This window comes from Dermacentor silvarum, chromosome 8, assembly GCF_013339745.2.
Source record: "Dermacentor silvarum isolate Dsil-2018 chromosome 8, BIME_Dsil_1.4, whole genome shotgun sequence".
Classification (NCBI taxonomy): Eukaryota; Metazoa; Arthropoda; class Arachnida; order Ixodida; family Ixodidae; genus Dermacentor; species Dermacentor silvarum.
In genome coordinates, this window is record NC_051161.1 from 71,809,273 (window position 1) to 71,828,675 (window position 19,403).

The 19,403-nt window shown below is 46.5% G+C and overlaps 1 protein-coding gene across 2 annotated transcripts in view; it reads left to right on the forward strand.

Annotated features, from left to right (window-relative positions):
* The first annotated feature begins 2,357 nt into the window (after positions 1 to 2,357).
* LOC119461420 (metabotropic glutamate receptor 5) overlaps positions 2,358 to 19,403 on the forward strand; it is a 28,247-nt gene continuing 11,201 nt past the window's right edge. Inside the window, exons 1-4 of one of the 2 annotated variants that reach the window (XM_049672633.1) lie at positions 2,358 to 2,557; positions 3,300 to 3,528; positions 6,929 to 7,403; positions 18,389 to 18,635. In XM_049672633.1, coding sequence (XP_049528590.1) covers positions 3,319 to 3,528; positions 6,929 to 7,403; positions 18,389 to 18,635 — 932 coding nt within the window. In that variant the 5' untranslated portion in view covers positions 2,358 to 2,557; positions 3,300 to 3,318. Of the gene's footprint in view, positions 2,558 to 3,247; positions 3,529 to 6,928; positions 7,404 to 18,388; positions 18,636 to 19,403 lie in introns of those variants that run through there. The other variant, XM_037722717.2, reaches the window with a different exon arrangement.

Consider the following 19,403-nt stretch of genomic DNA (forward strand, 5'->3'; position numbering starts at 1 on the left):
TGCCGCTTACACACGGCCCGTCGAGTTCTCCATTGGCGCCCGCTCTGCAATGTCATCAAGGAGCAGGTAGTCGACCACGTCCCGCCTTCGTTCCATCAGGCTCCGACTGCCGCTCCCCTGACGTACGCCGAAGTGACTGCGAGACCAGGACTGCAGACCTACGGTCCACTTCGCCCGCCTTTGCGCCCGCCTGTATCCCCTCCCGCTTCGACCAGTGGTACAGCGTGCATGACCTCAAGACCATTGGCGCACGGATGACATCCGTCCGATTTGTTTTTATTGTGGCCGTGCTGGACACGTGGCACGTCACTGTCGCCTACTTGCACCGAACATCTCCAACAATGTACCTCCATATGCGCCACGTTTCCAACAACGGCGCAATTATTGGGACAGCTACGATTCTCCTCCTGCCGCTGAGACCGCCTTCTCCGCTCGCCGTTCACCATCTCCTCGCCGGCGCTCCGTTTCGCCCATGCACCGTCGGCGGAGCCCTCTGCGCCAGGAAAACTGAATATCGCAGTTCAGGAGGCAAGAACTGCGGTGTGTCGAAGACCTACACACGGCTTCGCCTACGCTACTATTGGCGCGGCATCCGCAAATACGTACGCTCCTGCATTGCCTGCCAGCGACGCAAATGTGTCTCGCACCTCTCCACCGCACCTCTCCAGCCACTTCCCTGCCCAGCTCACCCATTTGACCGTGTCGGCATTGATTTATAACGGGCCTCTTCCATCTACTGGCGCTGGCAACCGATGGATTGTCGTCGCCGTAGATCATTTGACACGATACACTGAAACCGCCGCCTTACCTGCCGCATCAGCTAAAGACGTCGCCTCGTTCATTCTACACAACTTCGTTCTCCGCAATGGCGCACCTCGTGAACTGCTGAGCGATCGGGGTCGCGTATTCCTCTCGGACGTGCTGCAGTCACTCCTATCGGAATGCCAAATTTTTCACCGCACAACTACCGCTTATCACCCAGAGACGAATGGCTTAACTGACCGATTCAACAGAACTCTTGGTGACATTCTATCAATGTATGTGGCGTCATACCATTACAACTGGAATGCTGTACTTCCCTTTGTAACATACGCATATAACACTGCCTCCCAAGCCACTACCGGGTTCTCACCATTATTTCTGCTTTACGGCCGCCAGCCCTCCAGCACCATTGATACGGTTCTCCCGTACCGGCCGGACCCTGCCGACTGCTCACCTGTTGCTACGGTCGCTCAGCATGCCGAGAAATGCCGACAACTTGCCCGTTCGTTGACGTCTGCTCAACAGTGTCGCCAAAAACAGCGTCATGACCTCAAACCACCTCCTCACCCTTTCGCCATCGACTCCCTCGTGTGGCTTTGGGTCCCGCCTACTGCTGCTCCTGGTCTTTCGTCAAAGCTCCTTCCCAAGTACCACGGGCCCTACGCGTGGTTGCGAAAACATCACCAGTTAATTACGTGGTTGAACCCGTGTCGCCATCTTCCGATCTCCGCCGTCGCGGGCGAGAGACTCTACACATTGACCGGCTCAAGCCGTACTACGATCCACTGCACTCTCCCTAGGTAGCCAGGATGGCTACTCTTCCATACCGGGGGGTGATTGTGAGGAAGAAGATCGGCACGCTGAACAGCCCCGTTGCCATCGTGTGGCTCGTACCCAGTTCGCTCTCTGGCTACGCCCTACCTGCTGGTGCTGCGTTTCTCGCTGCCGCTCTACGACCCAAATAAACCCCCTTTACAATTTATTTATTTATTTATTTATTTATTTATTTATTTATTTATTTATTTATTTATTTATTTATTTATTTATTTATTTATTTATTTATTTATTTATTTATTTATTTATTTATAACTCGGATCGTTCCGGCCATCGTAAAGTCTAGGCAAACGAGGACTCGCGTCATGTGCGCCCGCCGGCTGTGAAAACGTTTCGCGAAATCCATCATGGTGAGCTCTAGCTGTTGTGGTTATTGAAAAACGAGAGAATCTCCTTTGCTATTCGCCAAAAGAAAAAAAAAAAAACAAGACGCGCGATCATAGCTCTGTATGCGTTGGCGCGGTGTGCCCAGGAGTACACCGCGCCCCTGTACACTTATGCGCATCCGATGCATATGATCCCGGCAGAGGCACGGCAGGAACCTCGTTGCGACCGCGAAAAGGGAAAAAACATTGTCAAGGCCTACTGAACACACTCGCCTTCCGCGCGAACCTGCATTCGTTATTGTGATCAGTGTTCGCTGAAGCGAAGCGGCCAATCGCTGCACCACGGCCACTGCGAAGGCAACCGAATCACCGTTGGTATATGTGGTCACCCTGTACACCACACGCGTGCGCGTCATCAGTCGAGTACCTTGCCGCCAAGCTGGTGCGAAACAGAGACACCATGGGCCTGCCCACTTGAGCATGAAGCATTGACGCGACCGTCGTGTGGTGGCGCTGTATGCCATGATACATGCACAGGCCTAGACGATCGATAGGAAAGACAAATTGCGTTGAATTCTGGCGTCGCTTCAGCTAACTGGCTCAAATCAAAGTTCCCCATTCATGGAGCGCATTACGTAAGTAGTCACGTTATTCATATTACTGTAGAAATAAGCGTCATCTGTTGAAAACGTTCATATCCCTCGGACCCAGCGACGTCATGCTGTCGTACGAGTTTTATAGAGTATACCGTATGATCGCGTTGTAATATTTGGTGCCAGAGATGTATAAAAACAGGGTGTCCTTTAAAGTACGGTTCCTACATAAGCCAGAACATTTATTCTAATGTGAAGATATGCCTTACAGGTAAACATTTATAGTTATCATAAACAGCCGTTACCAAAAAGGGCTTTATTCTCGAGTTAGCTATTCCGTGTAACTTATTTCAGGCCTTATTTCCACTTTCAAGTTTCGGTTTTGTCTTCTATAAGAACGGAGTTCAAAATATAGTTACACTGGCAACATTTTCTTTACATTCATGCTCACAGCCGTCGAACACATGACCTCAGGCAAACCTGGCACCACCTTTCTGCACACGGCGAAGCGCGTGTTTTGTCTGTGTTAACTGTAAATCACGTCACAAAAAAAAAAACTTGCGATTTTATGCATGCTTCCATATATCCTTATATATACTGCGGAAAGGCACATTTTCGTTGTCCTTTTTTAATACGCGATTTTTTTTATAGAATTGCAAATGTTTATTGCTACAGCTGGCGGAGGTATATGGCATCGAAAACGTGCGAAGGAATTGAGTCAAGGCAAATCATTGTCCTCAAAATGGCTAGGCGCCCTATGCAATCTGTCGTTTTTGCTCGTCAGGTGAGGCTTTGTGAGGAATATGCTGCTGCCGCTCCTCTTCGTCGCGCTTGTCCCTGTGGAGTGGTGTAGCTCACTTCGCTACTATTACAAGTCTACGGAAAAGGAGGACTTCCTCATCGGAGCGCTATTACCCATCCATCGGCCTCCGTACACCACCGAAAGCACCACCAGTAGCTGCGGTGGAATCTGGGAACTACCGGGCATCCAACGATTCGAGGCCGCGCTGCAGGTAATGACCCTTAATTTTTTACGCAGGTGACAGACTTCGTAATGCATTGCCAGTGCATGTACGAAAAATGTGTCAGTCTTTTATGCGATGTCTGTAGACTGTCTACAGTAAGCCCATGAACTTAGAGACCTGCTCCTTTTTGTGAACTAATGAGCATGCTTCTTGCCATCCACTTCTAATGACTGGACCGAAACTCATTCCTCTTCGAAGTATGGCGGAAGGCGACAGCAAGAGATTCGGAAAAGCAGGACAATCGGAACAGCTATCTTTATAGGCTGGATAAAACGCATGAAATATCCGAGTCCGTGTGGCATCCAACGTAACCATGTTGGCCTCCTGCACAGGCGTGTCACCTTAAGTGTCACCTTAAGTGTCACCTTAAGGGTCACCTTAAGGGTCACCTTTACGTGGCGATGTATGCACCGCGTCTGACGAGCGGACTCACCAAACTGCCATGCCTTAGACGGTGAAGCACGTATTCGTTGCTTGGCACCAGTACGCCTTTGAAAGGAAGGCATTAGCGTCTTTGTTAGCGCTCATGGGCAACAATCCATTGAGTCAAGAAGTCTTTATGGGCGTTCCATTATATTGTTACCAAGCAATGCTCGAGACAACGCTGAGGACAATACAGAAGTCGACGATGCTATCTGATGTCGCGCCGACTGCTTTGTATCTTGCATGCCTTGTATGCCATGGACTCATTGTAAACATTCTGTAAATATAATTGAAACCCCTCTATCCCCGTAACATTTTGGTGGAGGTGCGGGACTCCAAGAGGCACAACTGATTTCGCAGCGGGCGCTCCTTGGCTGCATCGGCCGTGCCAGTTCAAGTCGAGACTGCTTCGGGCTCGTCGCCACCCGCGCCCACCGTCATCTTTGCACAACCTCGCGACCCTGGTACTTTTTCCGGAATGGATAACACCTACGTTGAAGATTGGCCTCAGATCTATATGAACGGGTGAGCGCGAGCAATCACTGGGACCAGACCGTCATGCTCGCTAACCTGCTCTTTTACCTCGCGGGAACGGTACGAGTCTGGTTTGAGACCCACGAAGAGGAGCTCACCAGCTGGGACTTGTGCAAACAAAAGCTCCCTGACTTGTTTGGCAAGCCTGTTGGCCGCCGGCGTGCCGCGCAGAAAGACCTTGCTTGCCGAGTTCAGACTTGCACTGAGTCCTATGTGACTTACATTCAGGACGCGCTTGCGCTTTCTCGCACGGATCAGAGGTGCGCCATTCCTCCGGGTGGTGATACGAACTTTGTGGTAGATCGGGTACGCCGCGTGAACGGTAGTTGGGTCTGTGGACCGGGCTAAGTGAGTGTAGTCCGACATTGGCCAACTATTGCCGTACAACGGTCTGGATGAGATATTGTTGCGTGGGAATCATCTGGGGCGCGAACCTGGGTAGGAACTGGAGATGCAGCTTCAAACTCCCGGCGGATGCAGCCGGCACGGGTGGGAGACGGAGTTCCGCGCACTTAGATGTTGCAGCCGTATTAGGAAGGCGAGAAAAGTTGTGAGCAATACGACGGGTTTTGTCTATGTATGTTTCCGCCAATCATCATGACTGGGACGCCGCTCCGCCCTTCGTAACATTTGCCTATTATTCCTTCCGATATGACTCTGCGGGTTTTTCTCCATTTTTATCTCTTTTACGGAAGAAATCCCGCGCTGTCATTTGACATACCGCTTCCCGCCATTCTTGACTCGTCGTCAGAATACGCCCGTGACACCATATTCCGAGCTGTAGAGGCCCGACAGATTGCACGCCTGCGTCCTACCGCTTCGCAGGAAAGGCATCGACGCTTCTATGATGCCCGCCACCATGACGCCCACTTCAACCCTGGTGATATGGTCCTTCGTTGGACGCCATCACGGCGAGTTGGCCTTACTCTGGCCCGTACTGGGTCTTGTGCCAAGTGACCGACGTCACATATGAAATCACGCCCCTCGATTCCACCATGTCTCGACCTCCCACCGATGTTGTCCACGTCACGCGCCTCAAGCGATACCATTCCGGCGATCTAGCAAGCACCGGGACGGCGCCTTCGCCACCGGGTGTCATGTTACCAAGTAATGCTCGAGACAACGCTGAGGACCATACAGAAGACGACGATGCTATCTGATGTCACGCGGACTGGTTTGCATCTTGTATGCCTTGTATGCCAGCGGACACATTGTAAACATTCTGTAAACATAATTTAAACCTCTCTTTCCCCGTAACAATATCAATGAAGCGAGCGATCCTGGTATTTCAAGAATTTTCGAACCAAACAAGCTCAGATGCGTGGATGTGAATGGCTGTGAATATCACGGCAGTGTCCTACAGCATGTCCTCATCACCATCCTTCATGCCCTCTTTTTTTCCTCGTCCTTTTCTCTCTGAAAAGACTAGCAGGCTAGAGGACGTTTACCTCAGGCTGACCCTCTGCCTTTCCCAAAATAGTCTTTTTTTTCTCTCCCCTCTGTGGAATTTCTGCAGACAATCTCTTCGGAAAGTTTATAGACCAGCAAGAAAGATATACACTTCGCACATTTTATGGGAAATACATAAACTTCCCATAGTCACAAGGACAAGTCTAAGCAGGCAAAGTGCCCCACATGTAGTCTACAGACAATCTGTAGGATCTATGGATTTTTATACGGTATCGGCAACTGATTCGTAAAGATAGAATGATTGATCCATGAACGAAAGTAATAAACTAGGAGGGAAGATTACGTCACAAAGCCAGCTTTGGCAAGCTGACTTTCCATGATGCTATTCCCTTTGCCTTTTCTCCATCGACAAATCGGCCCAACACGTGACTCTGCTCGCTGGAATCGGCCCAGTGTGCTTGGTCCGCGGTAGGTTTTTAATCTACGATCATTTGTTCGGGTGCCTTGCAAGCGCGCGGTGCATATTTCACCCCCCGTATTTTCGCGCAACTACAGTCGTTTACATTTGCAGCGTATAAATTTATCGTTTTCTTTACAGCCTGCGCGTGCAGCATCCGCACGTTCCTGTCACGCCCACTGTATCTCCTGAAGACCTATCATCGCGGGAATTCACTAAAGCTTGCCCGACACTCTTGGCTTCAACTGCATTCTTTTCTTTCTCCGTGTATTGATCTAATTTTACGCCGCATAACGTTTCGGCCAGACGTACAATTAATTGAACGCTTGTAATTGATGAAAATTTGCCCATAATTTTGTGACCGATTGATTAACCTTCTTCAGTATTGAACTCCATAGCAAGTCATTTGTTTTATTTAGTTATTCAACAATGGTTATCAGCTAGTGATGCAGAGTTTACGTGTCAAATTTGTTTATAAAGAACCTAGTCCGAGCATTATCGCAATCATCGTGTCAATCTTTACTTTGAGAGCTCACGTCAATCGTCGTCCTCTTTACCGGCCAGACCGTGGACGACATCAACTCGCGGCCAGACCTGCTGCCCAACTCGACGCTCGGCATCCAGGTGCGTGACAGCTGCCAGTTCACGGCCATCGCGCTCGAGCAGGTCTCCCAGATTATTCGGCGCTCGGCGTGGTCCAAGGTCGATTACCGCGAGGAACCGCATCCGTACCACCGACCGCCGCCTGAAGACGATGTCGTGCACGCGGCGCGGTGTGAAGACGCGAGTCCGGAGAAAAACCTGGTGGCCGTGGTCGGCCCGCTGCTCGAAGGAGGCGCAGCCGACGTTCACAGCCTGATGAGCCTCTTCAAGATTCCTGTGGTCGGCTACGCGTTCGACGGACAGGAGCCCGACTTGAACTCGATGCTGGGCTACTACGTCAGCGTGGCACCCTCGAATGAGTCGACGCAGGCACGAGCCATGGCCGACCTCGTGACCTACTTCAACTGGACCTACGTCTCTACAGTCTTCACCAACGGTGGGCATGCATGTATTGTTTTTTTTTTTTTAAGATTGCATGGGGGCTTTCGTTTGTCCGAGTCAGTTAGGTAAAAGAAACACGCAAAAAACTACACAGTAGTAGTTTGAGGACATTTCGGGCCCAGAAAGAAGGGAGACTACAGGGACATGTAGAATGTCGACAGATAATAATGGTTCTAATTATAAGCAAAACAGCAAGGGGGAGAAAGGACACCTTTGGAGCATTGACGACTTCAGATAGAGTGGCCGTGAACTATTAACCAACCAAACTTGTAAAACCTTTAGCATAGCAAATGGGTATACCTCTTAAGAGATACCAGCAGTCATAGAGGCATTGCGTAATCAAGGAGTACAGGAGGCATACGTGAATATCTTGGCAAATATCTACAAGGACACCACCGCTACCGTGGTTCTCCACAAGAAAAGTAGAAAGTTACCTATCAAGAAAGGGGTCGGAGACACAATCTCTCCAATGCTATTCACTGCATGCTTAGAAGAAGTATTCAAGCAGTTATACTGGGAAGGCTTAGGAGTGAGGATCAACGGTGAATATCTCAGCAACCTTCGGTTTGCAGATGACATCGTCCTATTCAGCAACAACGGGGACAAGTGACCACAAATGATTGAGGACATTAACCGAGAAAGAGTAAGAGTGGGGTTCAAGATTAATATGCAGAAGACAAAGCTAATGTTCAATAGCCTGGCAAGGGAACAAGAATTCAGGATCACCAGTCAGCCTCTAGAGTCCGTAAAGAAGTACGTTTATCTAGGTCAATTACTCACAGGGGACCCTGATCACGAAAGGAAATTTACAGAATTAAATTGGGTTGGAGTGCATACGGCAGGCATTGCCAAATCCTGACGTGGAGCTTACCACTGTCATTGAAAAGAAAAGTGTACAACCATTGCATTCTACCAGTGCTAACATATGGGGCAGAAACGTGGAGGTTAGCAAAGAAGCTCGAGAACAAGTTAAGAACCGCGCAAGAAGCGATGGAACGAAAAATGCTAGGCCTAATATTAAGAGACAGGAAGATAGCGATGTGGATCAGAGAGCAAACGGAGATAGACGATATTCTAACTGACATTAAGAGAAAGAAATGGTACTGAGCAGGCCACGTAATGCGTAGAATGGATACCAAGAGAAGAGAAGCGCAGCCGAGGACGGGAGAAAGCTAGGTGGGGTGATGAAGTTAGGAAATTAGCAGGCGCAAGTTGGAGTCAGCTAGCGCAAGACAGCGGTAATTGGAGATCGCAGGGAGATGCCTTCGTTCTGCAGTGAACATAAATATAGGCTGATGATGATGATGATGATTATGATGATGATGATGATGATTATGATGATGATCTGTGTGTTGTATGGGTGTTGTATGTCAATTAATGTACGCGATGTTCGTTTCACTTTGCTGAACGCTTGTAACCTCAGCCTTACAGAGGTATGAGCCATTGCATTGTTTGCTTGCTCACGGGGGTATGAGTCATTGCATTTTAAACGAAGCTTTATCCCTATCTCAATAAAGCTTTAGCCTACCATAGGCTCACAAGTGTCGGCGGTGGTGGTGGTGGTGGCGGCGGCGGTGTCACGCTGAAAAGTAGGCAGATCCTGGCGATAGTGCAGAAAGGGTCCAAGCTCAATGTCACATATCAGGGAAAAGAGAGAGAGAAAGAAAGAGAGAGCGAGAGAAAGAAATAAAGAGAGAAAGAAAAACCGAGAGAAAGAGAGAGAGAATTATAGAAAATCACCATGAAGGTCAGACAAAGAAAGAGAGATAGAGAGTAAGAAAGAAAGAAATAGAAAGAGAGAAAGAGAGAGAAAGAAGAAAAATCAGCACGAAGGTCAGAGAGAAAGAAACAGAAAGGAAACAAGAGAGATAGAAAGAGAGAAAGAAATAAAGAGAAAGGAAGAGAGAGAAAGAAAGAAAATCACCACGAAGGTCAGATACACACACGACAAGCTTCGCTTACCCCCATTTTCTCGACAGGGGAGGGGCTGATTTTTCCTTGCTTACTAGGGTACGAGCCATTGCTGATGATGACAGATGCTTGTTTTGAGCTTGTTCTTTATTCAAACGTACGCTGTTCTGTACAATGTACGCGTGATTCGAATGAATGTATGTACTGTTCGCTTCGTGCTTGTAGCCTCTGCATTACCACGGATAGGAGCTATTGCATGTTTGCTTGCTTGGGGGAAGGTATGAGCCGTTGCTGGTGCTGATAATTTTTGTTCCCGGACAGGACACGAAAAATGCCGTCCACCGAGAGGCTAACAGCTTCGCTATAAAATACATTAGGTCACAATCGCACGTATACACATCTCGTGCCAACAACTACCTCTTTCATATGGTTGCCACGTGTTGATTATCGTGCTGACTTCCATGCAATGGCCCATGCCCACAACGGGGGATTGGCCATGAAGCAAGTGGTACACATCATCCAATCGACTAGCTCTTTGACATAATCATCACGTGTTGAGGATGATTATGATTTCCATACTACGGCACATTCCCCCAACGGGGGATCGGTCGAGAAGCAGCCGATAGATTTAATACAAAAAGTAAGCAAGTGGTCATCATCATCATCATCATCATCATCATCATCATCATCATCATCATCATCATCAGCCTATATTTTATGTCCACTGCAGGACGAAGGCCTCTCCCTGCGATCTCCAATTACCCCTGTCTTGCGCTAGCGTATTCCAACTTGCGCCTGCAAATTTCCTAACTTCATCACCCCACCTAGTTTTCTGCCGAACTCGACTGCGCTTCCCTTCTCTTGGTATCCATTCTGTGACCCTAATGGTCCACCGGTTATCCATCCTACGCATTACATGACCTGCCCAGCTCCATTTCTTCCGCTTAATGTCAACTAGAATATCGGCTATCCCCGTTTGTTCTCTGATCCACACCGCTCTCTTCCTGTCTCTTAACGTTAGTCCTAAGATTTTTCGTTCCATCGCTCTTTGTGCGGTCCTTAACTTGTTCTCGAGCTTCTTTGTTAACCTCCAAGTTTCTGCCCCATATGTTAGCACCGGTAGAATGCAATGATTGTACACTTTTCTCTTCAACGACAGTGGTAACCTCCCAGTGAGGATTTGGTAAAGCCTGCCGTATGCACTCCAACACAATTTTATTCTTCTGTAAATTTCTTTCTCGTGATCAGGGTCCCCTGTGAGTAATTGACCTAGATAAACGTACTCCTTTACAGACTCTAGAGGCTGACTGGCGATCCTGAATTCTTGTTCCCTTGCCAGGCTATTGAACATTATTTTGTCTTCTGCATATTCATCTTCAACCCAATTCTTACACTTTCTCGATTAAGATCCTCAATCATTTGTTGTAATTCGTCTCCATTGTTGCTGAATAGGACAATGTCATCTGCAAACCGAAGGTTGCTGAGATATTCACCGTTGATCCTCACTCCTAAGCCTTCCCAGTCTAAGAGCTTGAATACTTCTTCTAAGCATGCAGTGAATAGCATTGGAGAGATTGTCTCCTTGCCTGACCCCTTTCTTGATAGGTAACTTTCTACTTTTCTTGTGGAGAACCAAGGTAGCTGTGGAATCCTTGTAGATGTTTGCTAAGATATTCACGTATGCCTCCTGTACTCCTTGATTACGCAATGCCTCTATGACTGCTGGTATCACTACTGAATCAAATGCCTTTTCATAATCTATGAAATCCATGTAGAGAGGTTGATTGTACTCCGCAGATTTCTCGATTACCTGATTTATGACATGGATATGATCCATCGTATAATATCCCTTCCTGAAGCCAGCCTGTTCTCTTGGTTGGCTGAAGTCAAGTGTTGCCCTGATTCTATTGGAAATTATCTTGGTGAATATTTTATACAATACTGAAAGCAAGCTAATGGGTCTATAATTCTTCAGTTCTTTAACGTCTCCCTTCTTATGGATTAGTATAATGTTGGCATTCTTCCAGCTCTCTGGTACACATGAAGTTGTGAGGCATTGCGTATAAAGGGCCGCAAGCTTTTCAAGCATGATATCTCCTCCATCTTTGATTAAATCTACTGTTATTCCATCTTCTCCAGCAGCTTTTCCCCTGGTCATGTCTTTCAAGGCCCTTCTAACTTCAGCGCTAGTTATAGAAGGAGCCTCTGTATCCGGTTCATCACTATTTTGAATGAAAGTAGCTTGGCTGTTTTGGGCACTGTACAGGTCAGTATAGAATTCTTCCGCTGCTTTTACTGTCATCGAAATTGCTGATGATATTACCATGCTTATCTTTCAGTGCATACATCTTGCCTTGTCCTATGCCAAGCTTTCTTCTTACTGGTTCAATGCTGGGTCCATATTTTACGGCTTCCTCAATCTTTCCCACGTTATAATTTCGAATATCCCTTACTTTCTTCTTGTTGATTAGTTTTGACATTTCAGCGAATTCTATCTGATCTCTTGAGTTGGACATTTTCATCTTCTGTCGTTTCTTTATTAGGTCCTTTGTTTCTTGGGAGAGCTTACCTACTGGTTGCCTTGGTGCCCTACCTCCCACTTCGACTGCTGCTTCTGAGATCAACCTAGTTACGGTTTCATTCATTACATCTATGTTGTCTTTATCTTCCTTTTCTAAAGCTGCATATTTGTTTGCAAGCACCAGCCTGAATTGGTCTGCTTTTACCCTTACTGCCTCTAGGTTGGCCTGTTTCCTCTTGACCAATTTCACTCTCTCTCTCTCTCTTCAAATTGAGAGATATCCTAGACCTCACTAACCTATGGTCACTGCACTTAACCTTACCTAACACTTCTACATCCTGCACTATGCTTGGATCGGCAGAGAGTATGAAATCTATTTCATTCCTTGTTTCTCCATTAGGGCTTTTCCAGGTCCACTTCCTGTTGCTGCGCTTCCTGAAGAAGCTATTCATTATTCGGAGCCTATTCCTTTCCGCGAATTCTACTAACATCTCTCCTCTTGCATTTCTAGAATCGATGCCGTAGTTGCCAATTACTTGCTCACCAACCTGCTTTTTCCCCACTTTTGCATTGAAGTCGCCCATGACTAAAGTATACTGAGTTTGCACCTTTCTCATTGCTAGTTCAACATCTTCATAAAACTGTTCTATTTCTTCATCATCGTGACTAGAGGTTGGGGCATAGGCTTGTACTACCTTCATTTTGTACCTCTTATTCAGCTTTATTACGACGACTGCTACCCTCTCATTAATGCTGTAGAATTCATCAATGTTGCCCGCTATGTTGTTATGCACTAGAAATCCTACCCCGGATTCTTTCTTATCTGGAAGACCTCTGTAGCAGAGGACGTGGCCGTTAGTCAGCACTGTGTATGCCTCACCAGTTCTTCTCACCTCACTAAGGCCAATAATATCCCAGGAAATGCCTGTTAATTCTTCAAATAGTCCTGCTAAGCTAGCCTCACTCGAGAGCGTACGCGTGTTGAACGTTGCCAGGTTCAGTTTCCATTGGCGGCCTGCCTTGACCCAGAGATTCTTAGCACCCTCTGCCGCGTAGCAGGTCTGACCGCCGCCTTGGTCAGGTGCTCCGCAGCCACTGAGAACTGAGGGCCATGGGTTACTTGTCGGAGTCATGAGGGATATCCTAGACCTCACTAACCTATGGTCACTGCACTTAACCTTACCTAACACTTCTACATCCTGCACTATGCTTGGATCGGCAGAGAGTATGAAATCTATTTCATTCCTTGTTTCTCTATTAGGGCTTTTCCAGGTCCACTTCCTGTTGCTGCGCTTCCTGAAGAAGCTATTCATTGTTCGGAGCCTATTCCTTTCCGCGATTTCCGCGAAACGACGACACCAAAGACCATTCTTTCTCATCAGCGCATATCCGTTTATTCATCGCGTTAATTGAAGTCACCACGTGTATTAATTAGCATGGCCAGTGAAATGTGCGCCGAACGACGACGTTCGAGAAAATTGAGTGGAGTTACCTTCGCACACATTCTAACAGTTTCCCGGAAAAGGCAACGTGTGCATATCCATTCATTCATCGCGTGAATTGAAGTCACCACGTCTAATAATTACCATAGCGAGTGAAATGTTCGCCGAACAAGTGCCTTCGAGAAAATATAGTGGACCTACATTCGCACACATTCTAATAGGCTATTAGGTCAGTGGCCGAATACTGCACCAGGGAGGCCAATTCCTGTTCTGGTGAGGGAGTGACTTTGATGAAGCTTAGTGGGCCTTCCTAGTTTGGTTGCACCTGAACTAGTATAGCCCCACTAGCTAGTGGTACACGTTTGTAAAACGGGAAGGCCTGCCAGCTGTGGAAGATGGCAACGAACGCGCAAGCACTGTCACGAGCACGTCTCTGTGACCACGTGACGTGTGCAATCAGGCACGCACTAGGCACACCTTTAGTAAGCCACAACCGTGATGCAGCCGTGGCCTCAGGGAACTGAGCACGTCTCAAAGAAGACCGCGAATACACGCAAAGTGCCTCGAGCGGCCAGTCGCGCGGCAATTCGGCGTGTATTCGCTGGCTTTTTTCACGTTCAGAAAAACACATTTATGTAGCACGTATTGAGCAACAGAAAGCTGTATCGGGAGTTTTTCATGTTGCTATACATTTTTCTCATTGACACTTTGATAATTAGGACAGCACTTCTCGACTTAGATAATTAATTATAATTATCTAAATAAATCTCAGTAACGAAAAAATTACTGGCATCTACTCCACTGTACTGGAAACAATACGCACTAGGTTTGCTTCGGATAACGCCGTTCCTCTCTTTTTTAAATTGTGCTGCATGATAGCTGGGACACCCTGTATATGCCACGCCTTCTTATATGACGTGTGGTATATGCGGGTTACATTGCCACAGCATTCTATCACTAATGTTGCTCATACCTTGTCTTACATTCTTCACGAAGCTATTCCTCGGAATTTTGAGAATGACAATCCACAAATAAATATCATGAAACAAAACACCCACAGCGCATGCCTTTTATGTTAAATCTTCTCAAACTGCAATATTAAAAATTCGAAACAAAAACGGAAACCTCAAAATGAACTCCGGGATCGGCCCACGCAAGAGGCCGCGTTTCTACCAGAAAGCTCGCCTTCGTGCATAGCGTTCGCCGCCAGTGTTTCCCGTTGACCATTACGGTTGTATAAGCTGCAGTTGTCGGGAAGCGTGAGAAGCAGTGAGGGATCTTTGAATGCTACCGCGTTCCACTCTTAAAAGAGAAGCTTAAGCATCCACCAATTTTTTTTTCTTTTCAAGGTCGCTAATTTACTTTGTTTACCGGCACCTCCCTGAGAAATGTGTACGTCAATCTGAGCATTTTTAGACGCCTTTTTACTCTCTGCGGCGTCGGCCATTTTACAGTATGCCGCATATACCACAGCGGGCGGTGGATATCGTGCCAACTCCATCTAGATCTTTGAGATGATCGACATGTATTGATAATGAATACGATTTCCATACTATGACTTTCGTACTAATAGTAAGAAATGGAGAAAAACAAGCCAACATAGAAAATTTCTTGCAGAGAGCACATGGGCACGCATGGTTAATTTACGCCAAGGACACCGGAATAAAATGGGCAAATTTTATTACCTGCTTTACATTAAGCATTGCATTACGCCTCAGGATTTCAATAGGCTTTCGTAAGAGAATTTTATTAATTTCTTCGTGAAGAATTCCTTTCACATAGATGTCAATGTGCGTTGGATGCGAAAAAAAAATATTCGTTCACAAAAAAAAACTAGACTCAGTGGTTCTCCTAGGCAAATTAAGCAATCCGTATTTCATGGTGTAAACGACGACACCAAAGACCATTCTTTCTCATCAGCGCATATCCGTTTATTCATCGCGTTAATTGAAGTCACCACGTGTATTAATTAGCATGGCCAGTGAAATGTGCGCCGAACGACGACGTTCGAGAAAATTGAGTGGAGTTACCTTCGCACACATTCTAACAGTTTCCCGGAAAAGGCAACGTGTGCATATCCATTCATTCATCGCGTGAATTGAAGTCACCACGTCTAATAATTACCATAGCGAGTGAAATGTGCGCCGAACAAGTGCCTTCGAGAAAATATAGTGGACCTACATTCGCACACATTCTAATAGGCTATTAGGTTTAACTTTTTTTTTTAGGCAGGCGGGGGGGGGGGGGGGGGAGCCTATCTGCCCATATCCATTAATTCACCACGTCAATTGAAGTCACCACGTGTGTAATTCACATGAGTAGTGAAGTGCGCGTCGAACTAGTGCTTTCGATAAAAGTTAGTGGACGAACTACCTTCGCAGACATTGTAACAGGCTATCTGCGCATATCCGTGTATTCATCGCGTGAATCAACGTCAGTACCTGTATTAGCTTGGGCAGTTATGTGTGCGTCGAGCAATCGCTTTCCAGAGAAGTGACTGTTCTTGTGTACACCGACATTGTGACGTGCTATAGGCTCACCTTTTTTAATATGAAGCATTGTTTGCCTCATTTTTGGCAAGTTTCGGCAGGTAGTAGCTAGTTAGGTAGATTCCTGTGTTGCCTCACGTTAATAAAACTAAAATTTAGTCTGACTGATGGTTTATTCAAACATCTGCCGCCGAGCTCAGCAACCCGGTGCTTTAACGATTAGGCCACGATTATTTTTTTTCTTTCATGGTATTTATATCTGGTACGCGTAACTCTTGTGGGAAGCAAAAAGATAAACGATCTAAGAAGTCTCTTCTAGTTGCACGGTGACGAAGACATATACAGTGAGCATCATAGAGTTCCTCTTCATTCTTGAAACGCGCTGCTCAGTTCGGTTTCAATGTTCACAAGAAACACTGAAATGGTGGTAAGGCGCTCATTACCAACACGGAATACCAATCTGAACGAAATTCAATTTGTTCGTATAGATATTTCAGTTGGATGATCGTTTGAATAAAATGAGTTGGTGATGAAATCATAGGTTTGCCATCTCGATCCAGCATGCGTGTTTTCCACAGTTTATGCATTTCAATGAGTAGAAACATGTTAATGGGCACATCTTCGCTTCTATTTGGCACTATAGGTATCACACGCAATATTCTCACGCATACTTCTGTCGTTTCTAGGCCAACTAGCTCTTAAACGCTCGAAGCGTCCGCTCCGTGTCACGTCTTTTTTCCTTGTAACAGCTCCCGAGGCGCAGTGTTAGACTGCACTATCTCAGGGATCGAACAACTTTCCTCAGTAATTTCCTCGGAACTCACTATGTAGAAATTGGGCGACATTACACCGACTTCATGATCGCCCAAGTTAATCATGCTTTAACATTACTTCGCTGGAGTACAAGTGGCATGATTGTCTTACATACACCGCATGGTATATCCATATATACGTGCGATTGCATAACACGTACTCGCTGATGACGTCACTATCAGTGTTTCGCACGCGTAACGCTCGTCCACTACCTATGTAAAAAACCAACCATTAGTCGTAAGTTCGCGCGGAACGGTCGGCGTAGGATCCATGCAGTTGTCGCCATACGACCATCTTCCACGTGGTCGCCATCTTGCCGCTGTCGTCACAGACATGTGCGCTCGCGACCCACGCATGCTGCTTAATTTATACGAACACTTTGGTGTACCTGGTATCGCTTTTCGGAACATCAAACAATGCTAGATATAACTTTGCGAAGTAAGACAACTGAGCTAGCAAATGCACAAACTCTATAGCTCCATTCTGGGTGCTGTGCCGTCTGGCCATAAAATAATTTGTCTCCATCAGTTATACGGCAAACTACAAAATGGTGCAAAAGCCCGTAACGTAATAGGCGCGTTAATTCAAGCACTTAAGCAAAAAAAATATAAACGTGTAAAATCGTTCAAGTTTCAGCCCTTCGAAATAAATGAACAGAACATCCTTTTCACGGCCCATTCCTGTCACACAGGTCTGTGTCGTTGCCAAATCTGAATATATTAGACACTCACTGATATTTCAGCCTCTACGGGCGCGTATTTGTTAGGCACCTGGCAGTAAAAGGAACGTTTTGTTTATCTGGGCACTGGGGACTTCGAAAACAGGTAACAGTACGCCTCTGCGCACCCGTCGGGTCTCAGTGAGTTCAATTCCTTGCGAAATAACAAAGCAGAAATAAATCGCTCAGCGTCACGTGAGGGGAGGAATGAACTACCTGTCGAGGAAATAAATTCAAGGGTGAGGCCTCCGAAACAACAAAGTGTACCTAAATACCCTCAATGCAACAAATAAATGCCTTCAAGCTCTTTATTCCTTTATTAACTTGAAAGTTTCTGCCCCTTACCGCGTCTTGCTGATTTTCCTGTCAGGCACGAGATCGCTACGCTGCAAAATGTTAGCACAAGATGAACAGTTTTGTATCATTTCAATAGCTGCTTCGTAACAGATTCGCTTCACAAATATTCAAACATATGCGTTCGATCCGCATTCTTTTACATGCAAAGACTGCCATGGCGAATGTTATTTGCATTACGGTTGCTCACAATCTGTGGAGTCAGAAGGAACCTCAAAATTGAGGGAAATAACACAAGAACAGGTGAAGCCACTCTAGAACGCGTTCGAATTTAGTGACAACGATACGCACTTGAGCAGCTTTTCCACAGAAGGCAGAGCTTGTCGAGCGAGGGAGTTCATCGTGTCTCACTTTCATTCGACTCCTTCGCAATTAATACAATCCCAGTAGCATGAAGTAATAAACCAATGAATGAGCAAATCAGTTACGCGATAATCGACAATGCTGACAAAATTTCGTGAGAGGAAGAAACAGCATTTATGTCAATAAACGTCTTTCCTCACTCGCCCTAGCTTTCTTTTGAATGTAGTCAGCCCGTTGACGGTTACGTTAAGGCTCAGAATTGTAAGGCCAAGTTCTAACCGTAATAGGTTCTTCCCTCATACCAGACAACGCCTGCATCAGCAAGTGCTGTTGCATAGCTGTTTCGGTTGATTCTCATTTGTTCGATACAGGAGCTTTACAGATAAACTTTAGAAAGACAGTCACCGCTTATTTCACGCCCGGACGCAGATGTTACAAACGAAGCCGCCTTGACAGAGTTCATGACGGTGTCCAAGGACCGAGGCGTCTGCATCGCGCACTTTTTGGCGCTGAGCTCCAGCGCGACCAACGCGGAGTACTACGAGGCGATCGCCAACCTGCAGACTTACGAGAGCAGCCGAGTGGTAGTGTGCTTCTGCACCTCCATCACCGTCGTCAGGCTGCTCACCGTCATTCGTGACACGAACATCACGGGACGCTTCACGCTCGTCGTAAGGTGAGTCGGCTGTGATCGCTGTGTGTTCTCTGTTCTTTATTGCGATAAAAATGATACGGGTGCTCCAAGGGAATTTTTGCCGTCGGCGTCGCCGTGAGGTTCCGTATATATTATTGCGATAGCAATTAGGTGGACACTCCAAGCAAAATTTTGCCGTCGCCGTGAGGTTCCGCATATATTTAGCTATATGTATGTTATACGCCATGTCGTGCAATATGACACGCGGTATATTCGGGTTATATACCCCCACCATTCTATTACTAATGCTGCTGAAACCAGGTCACATTCCTGACAAAATTATTCCTTAGAATTTTGAGAATACGAGCTCACAAACAAATATCATGAAACAAAACACCGACAGCGCATGCCTGTTAGCATAAATCTTCTCAGACTTAAATATTAAAAGTGTGAAACAATAACAGAGCTCGAACCTGAAAATGATGTAATTTTATTGGCACGGCCATGCAGCTAACACCGGTATCGCCCCAGGAGAGAGGTTTGAAACGTACCCGATAGGGAAAAGTGGTGATAAAGTCGCTAAGAAAGACGTTCGCTTGAATTAATAAACATAAATGAAATTGTCCGATGGCAGGATTCAAACTTGAGGACCCCTATAGCACAACAGCTCGTTTTTACTTAGTCCCCCAGCTTACGTTGACTTCAATTCATACTGTCAATACAGCTACGAGTCTTACACTTCATGTAATATTCTAACATGTTCTCGCATTCATTGCTTCGCCCTTATGGCGAAACTGTGCTACTTTTTCT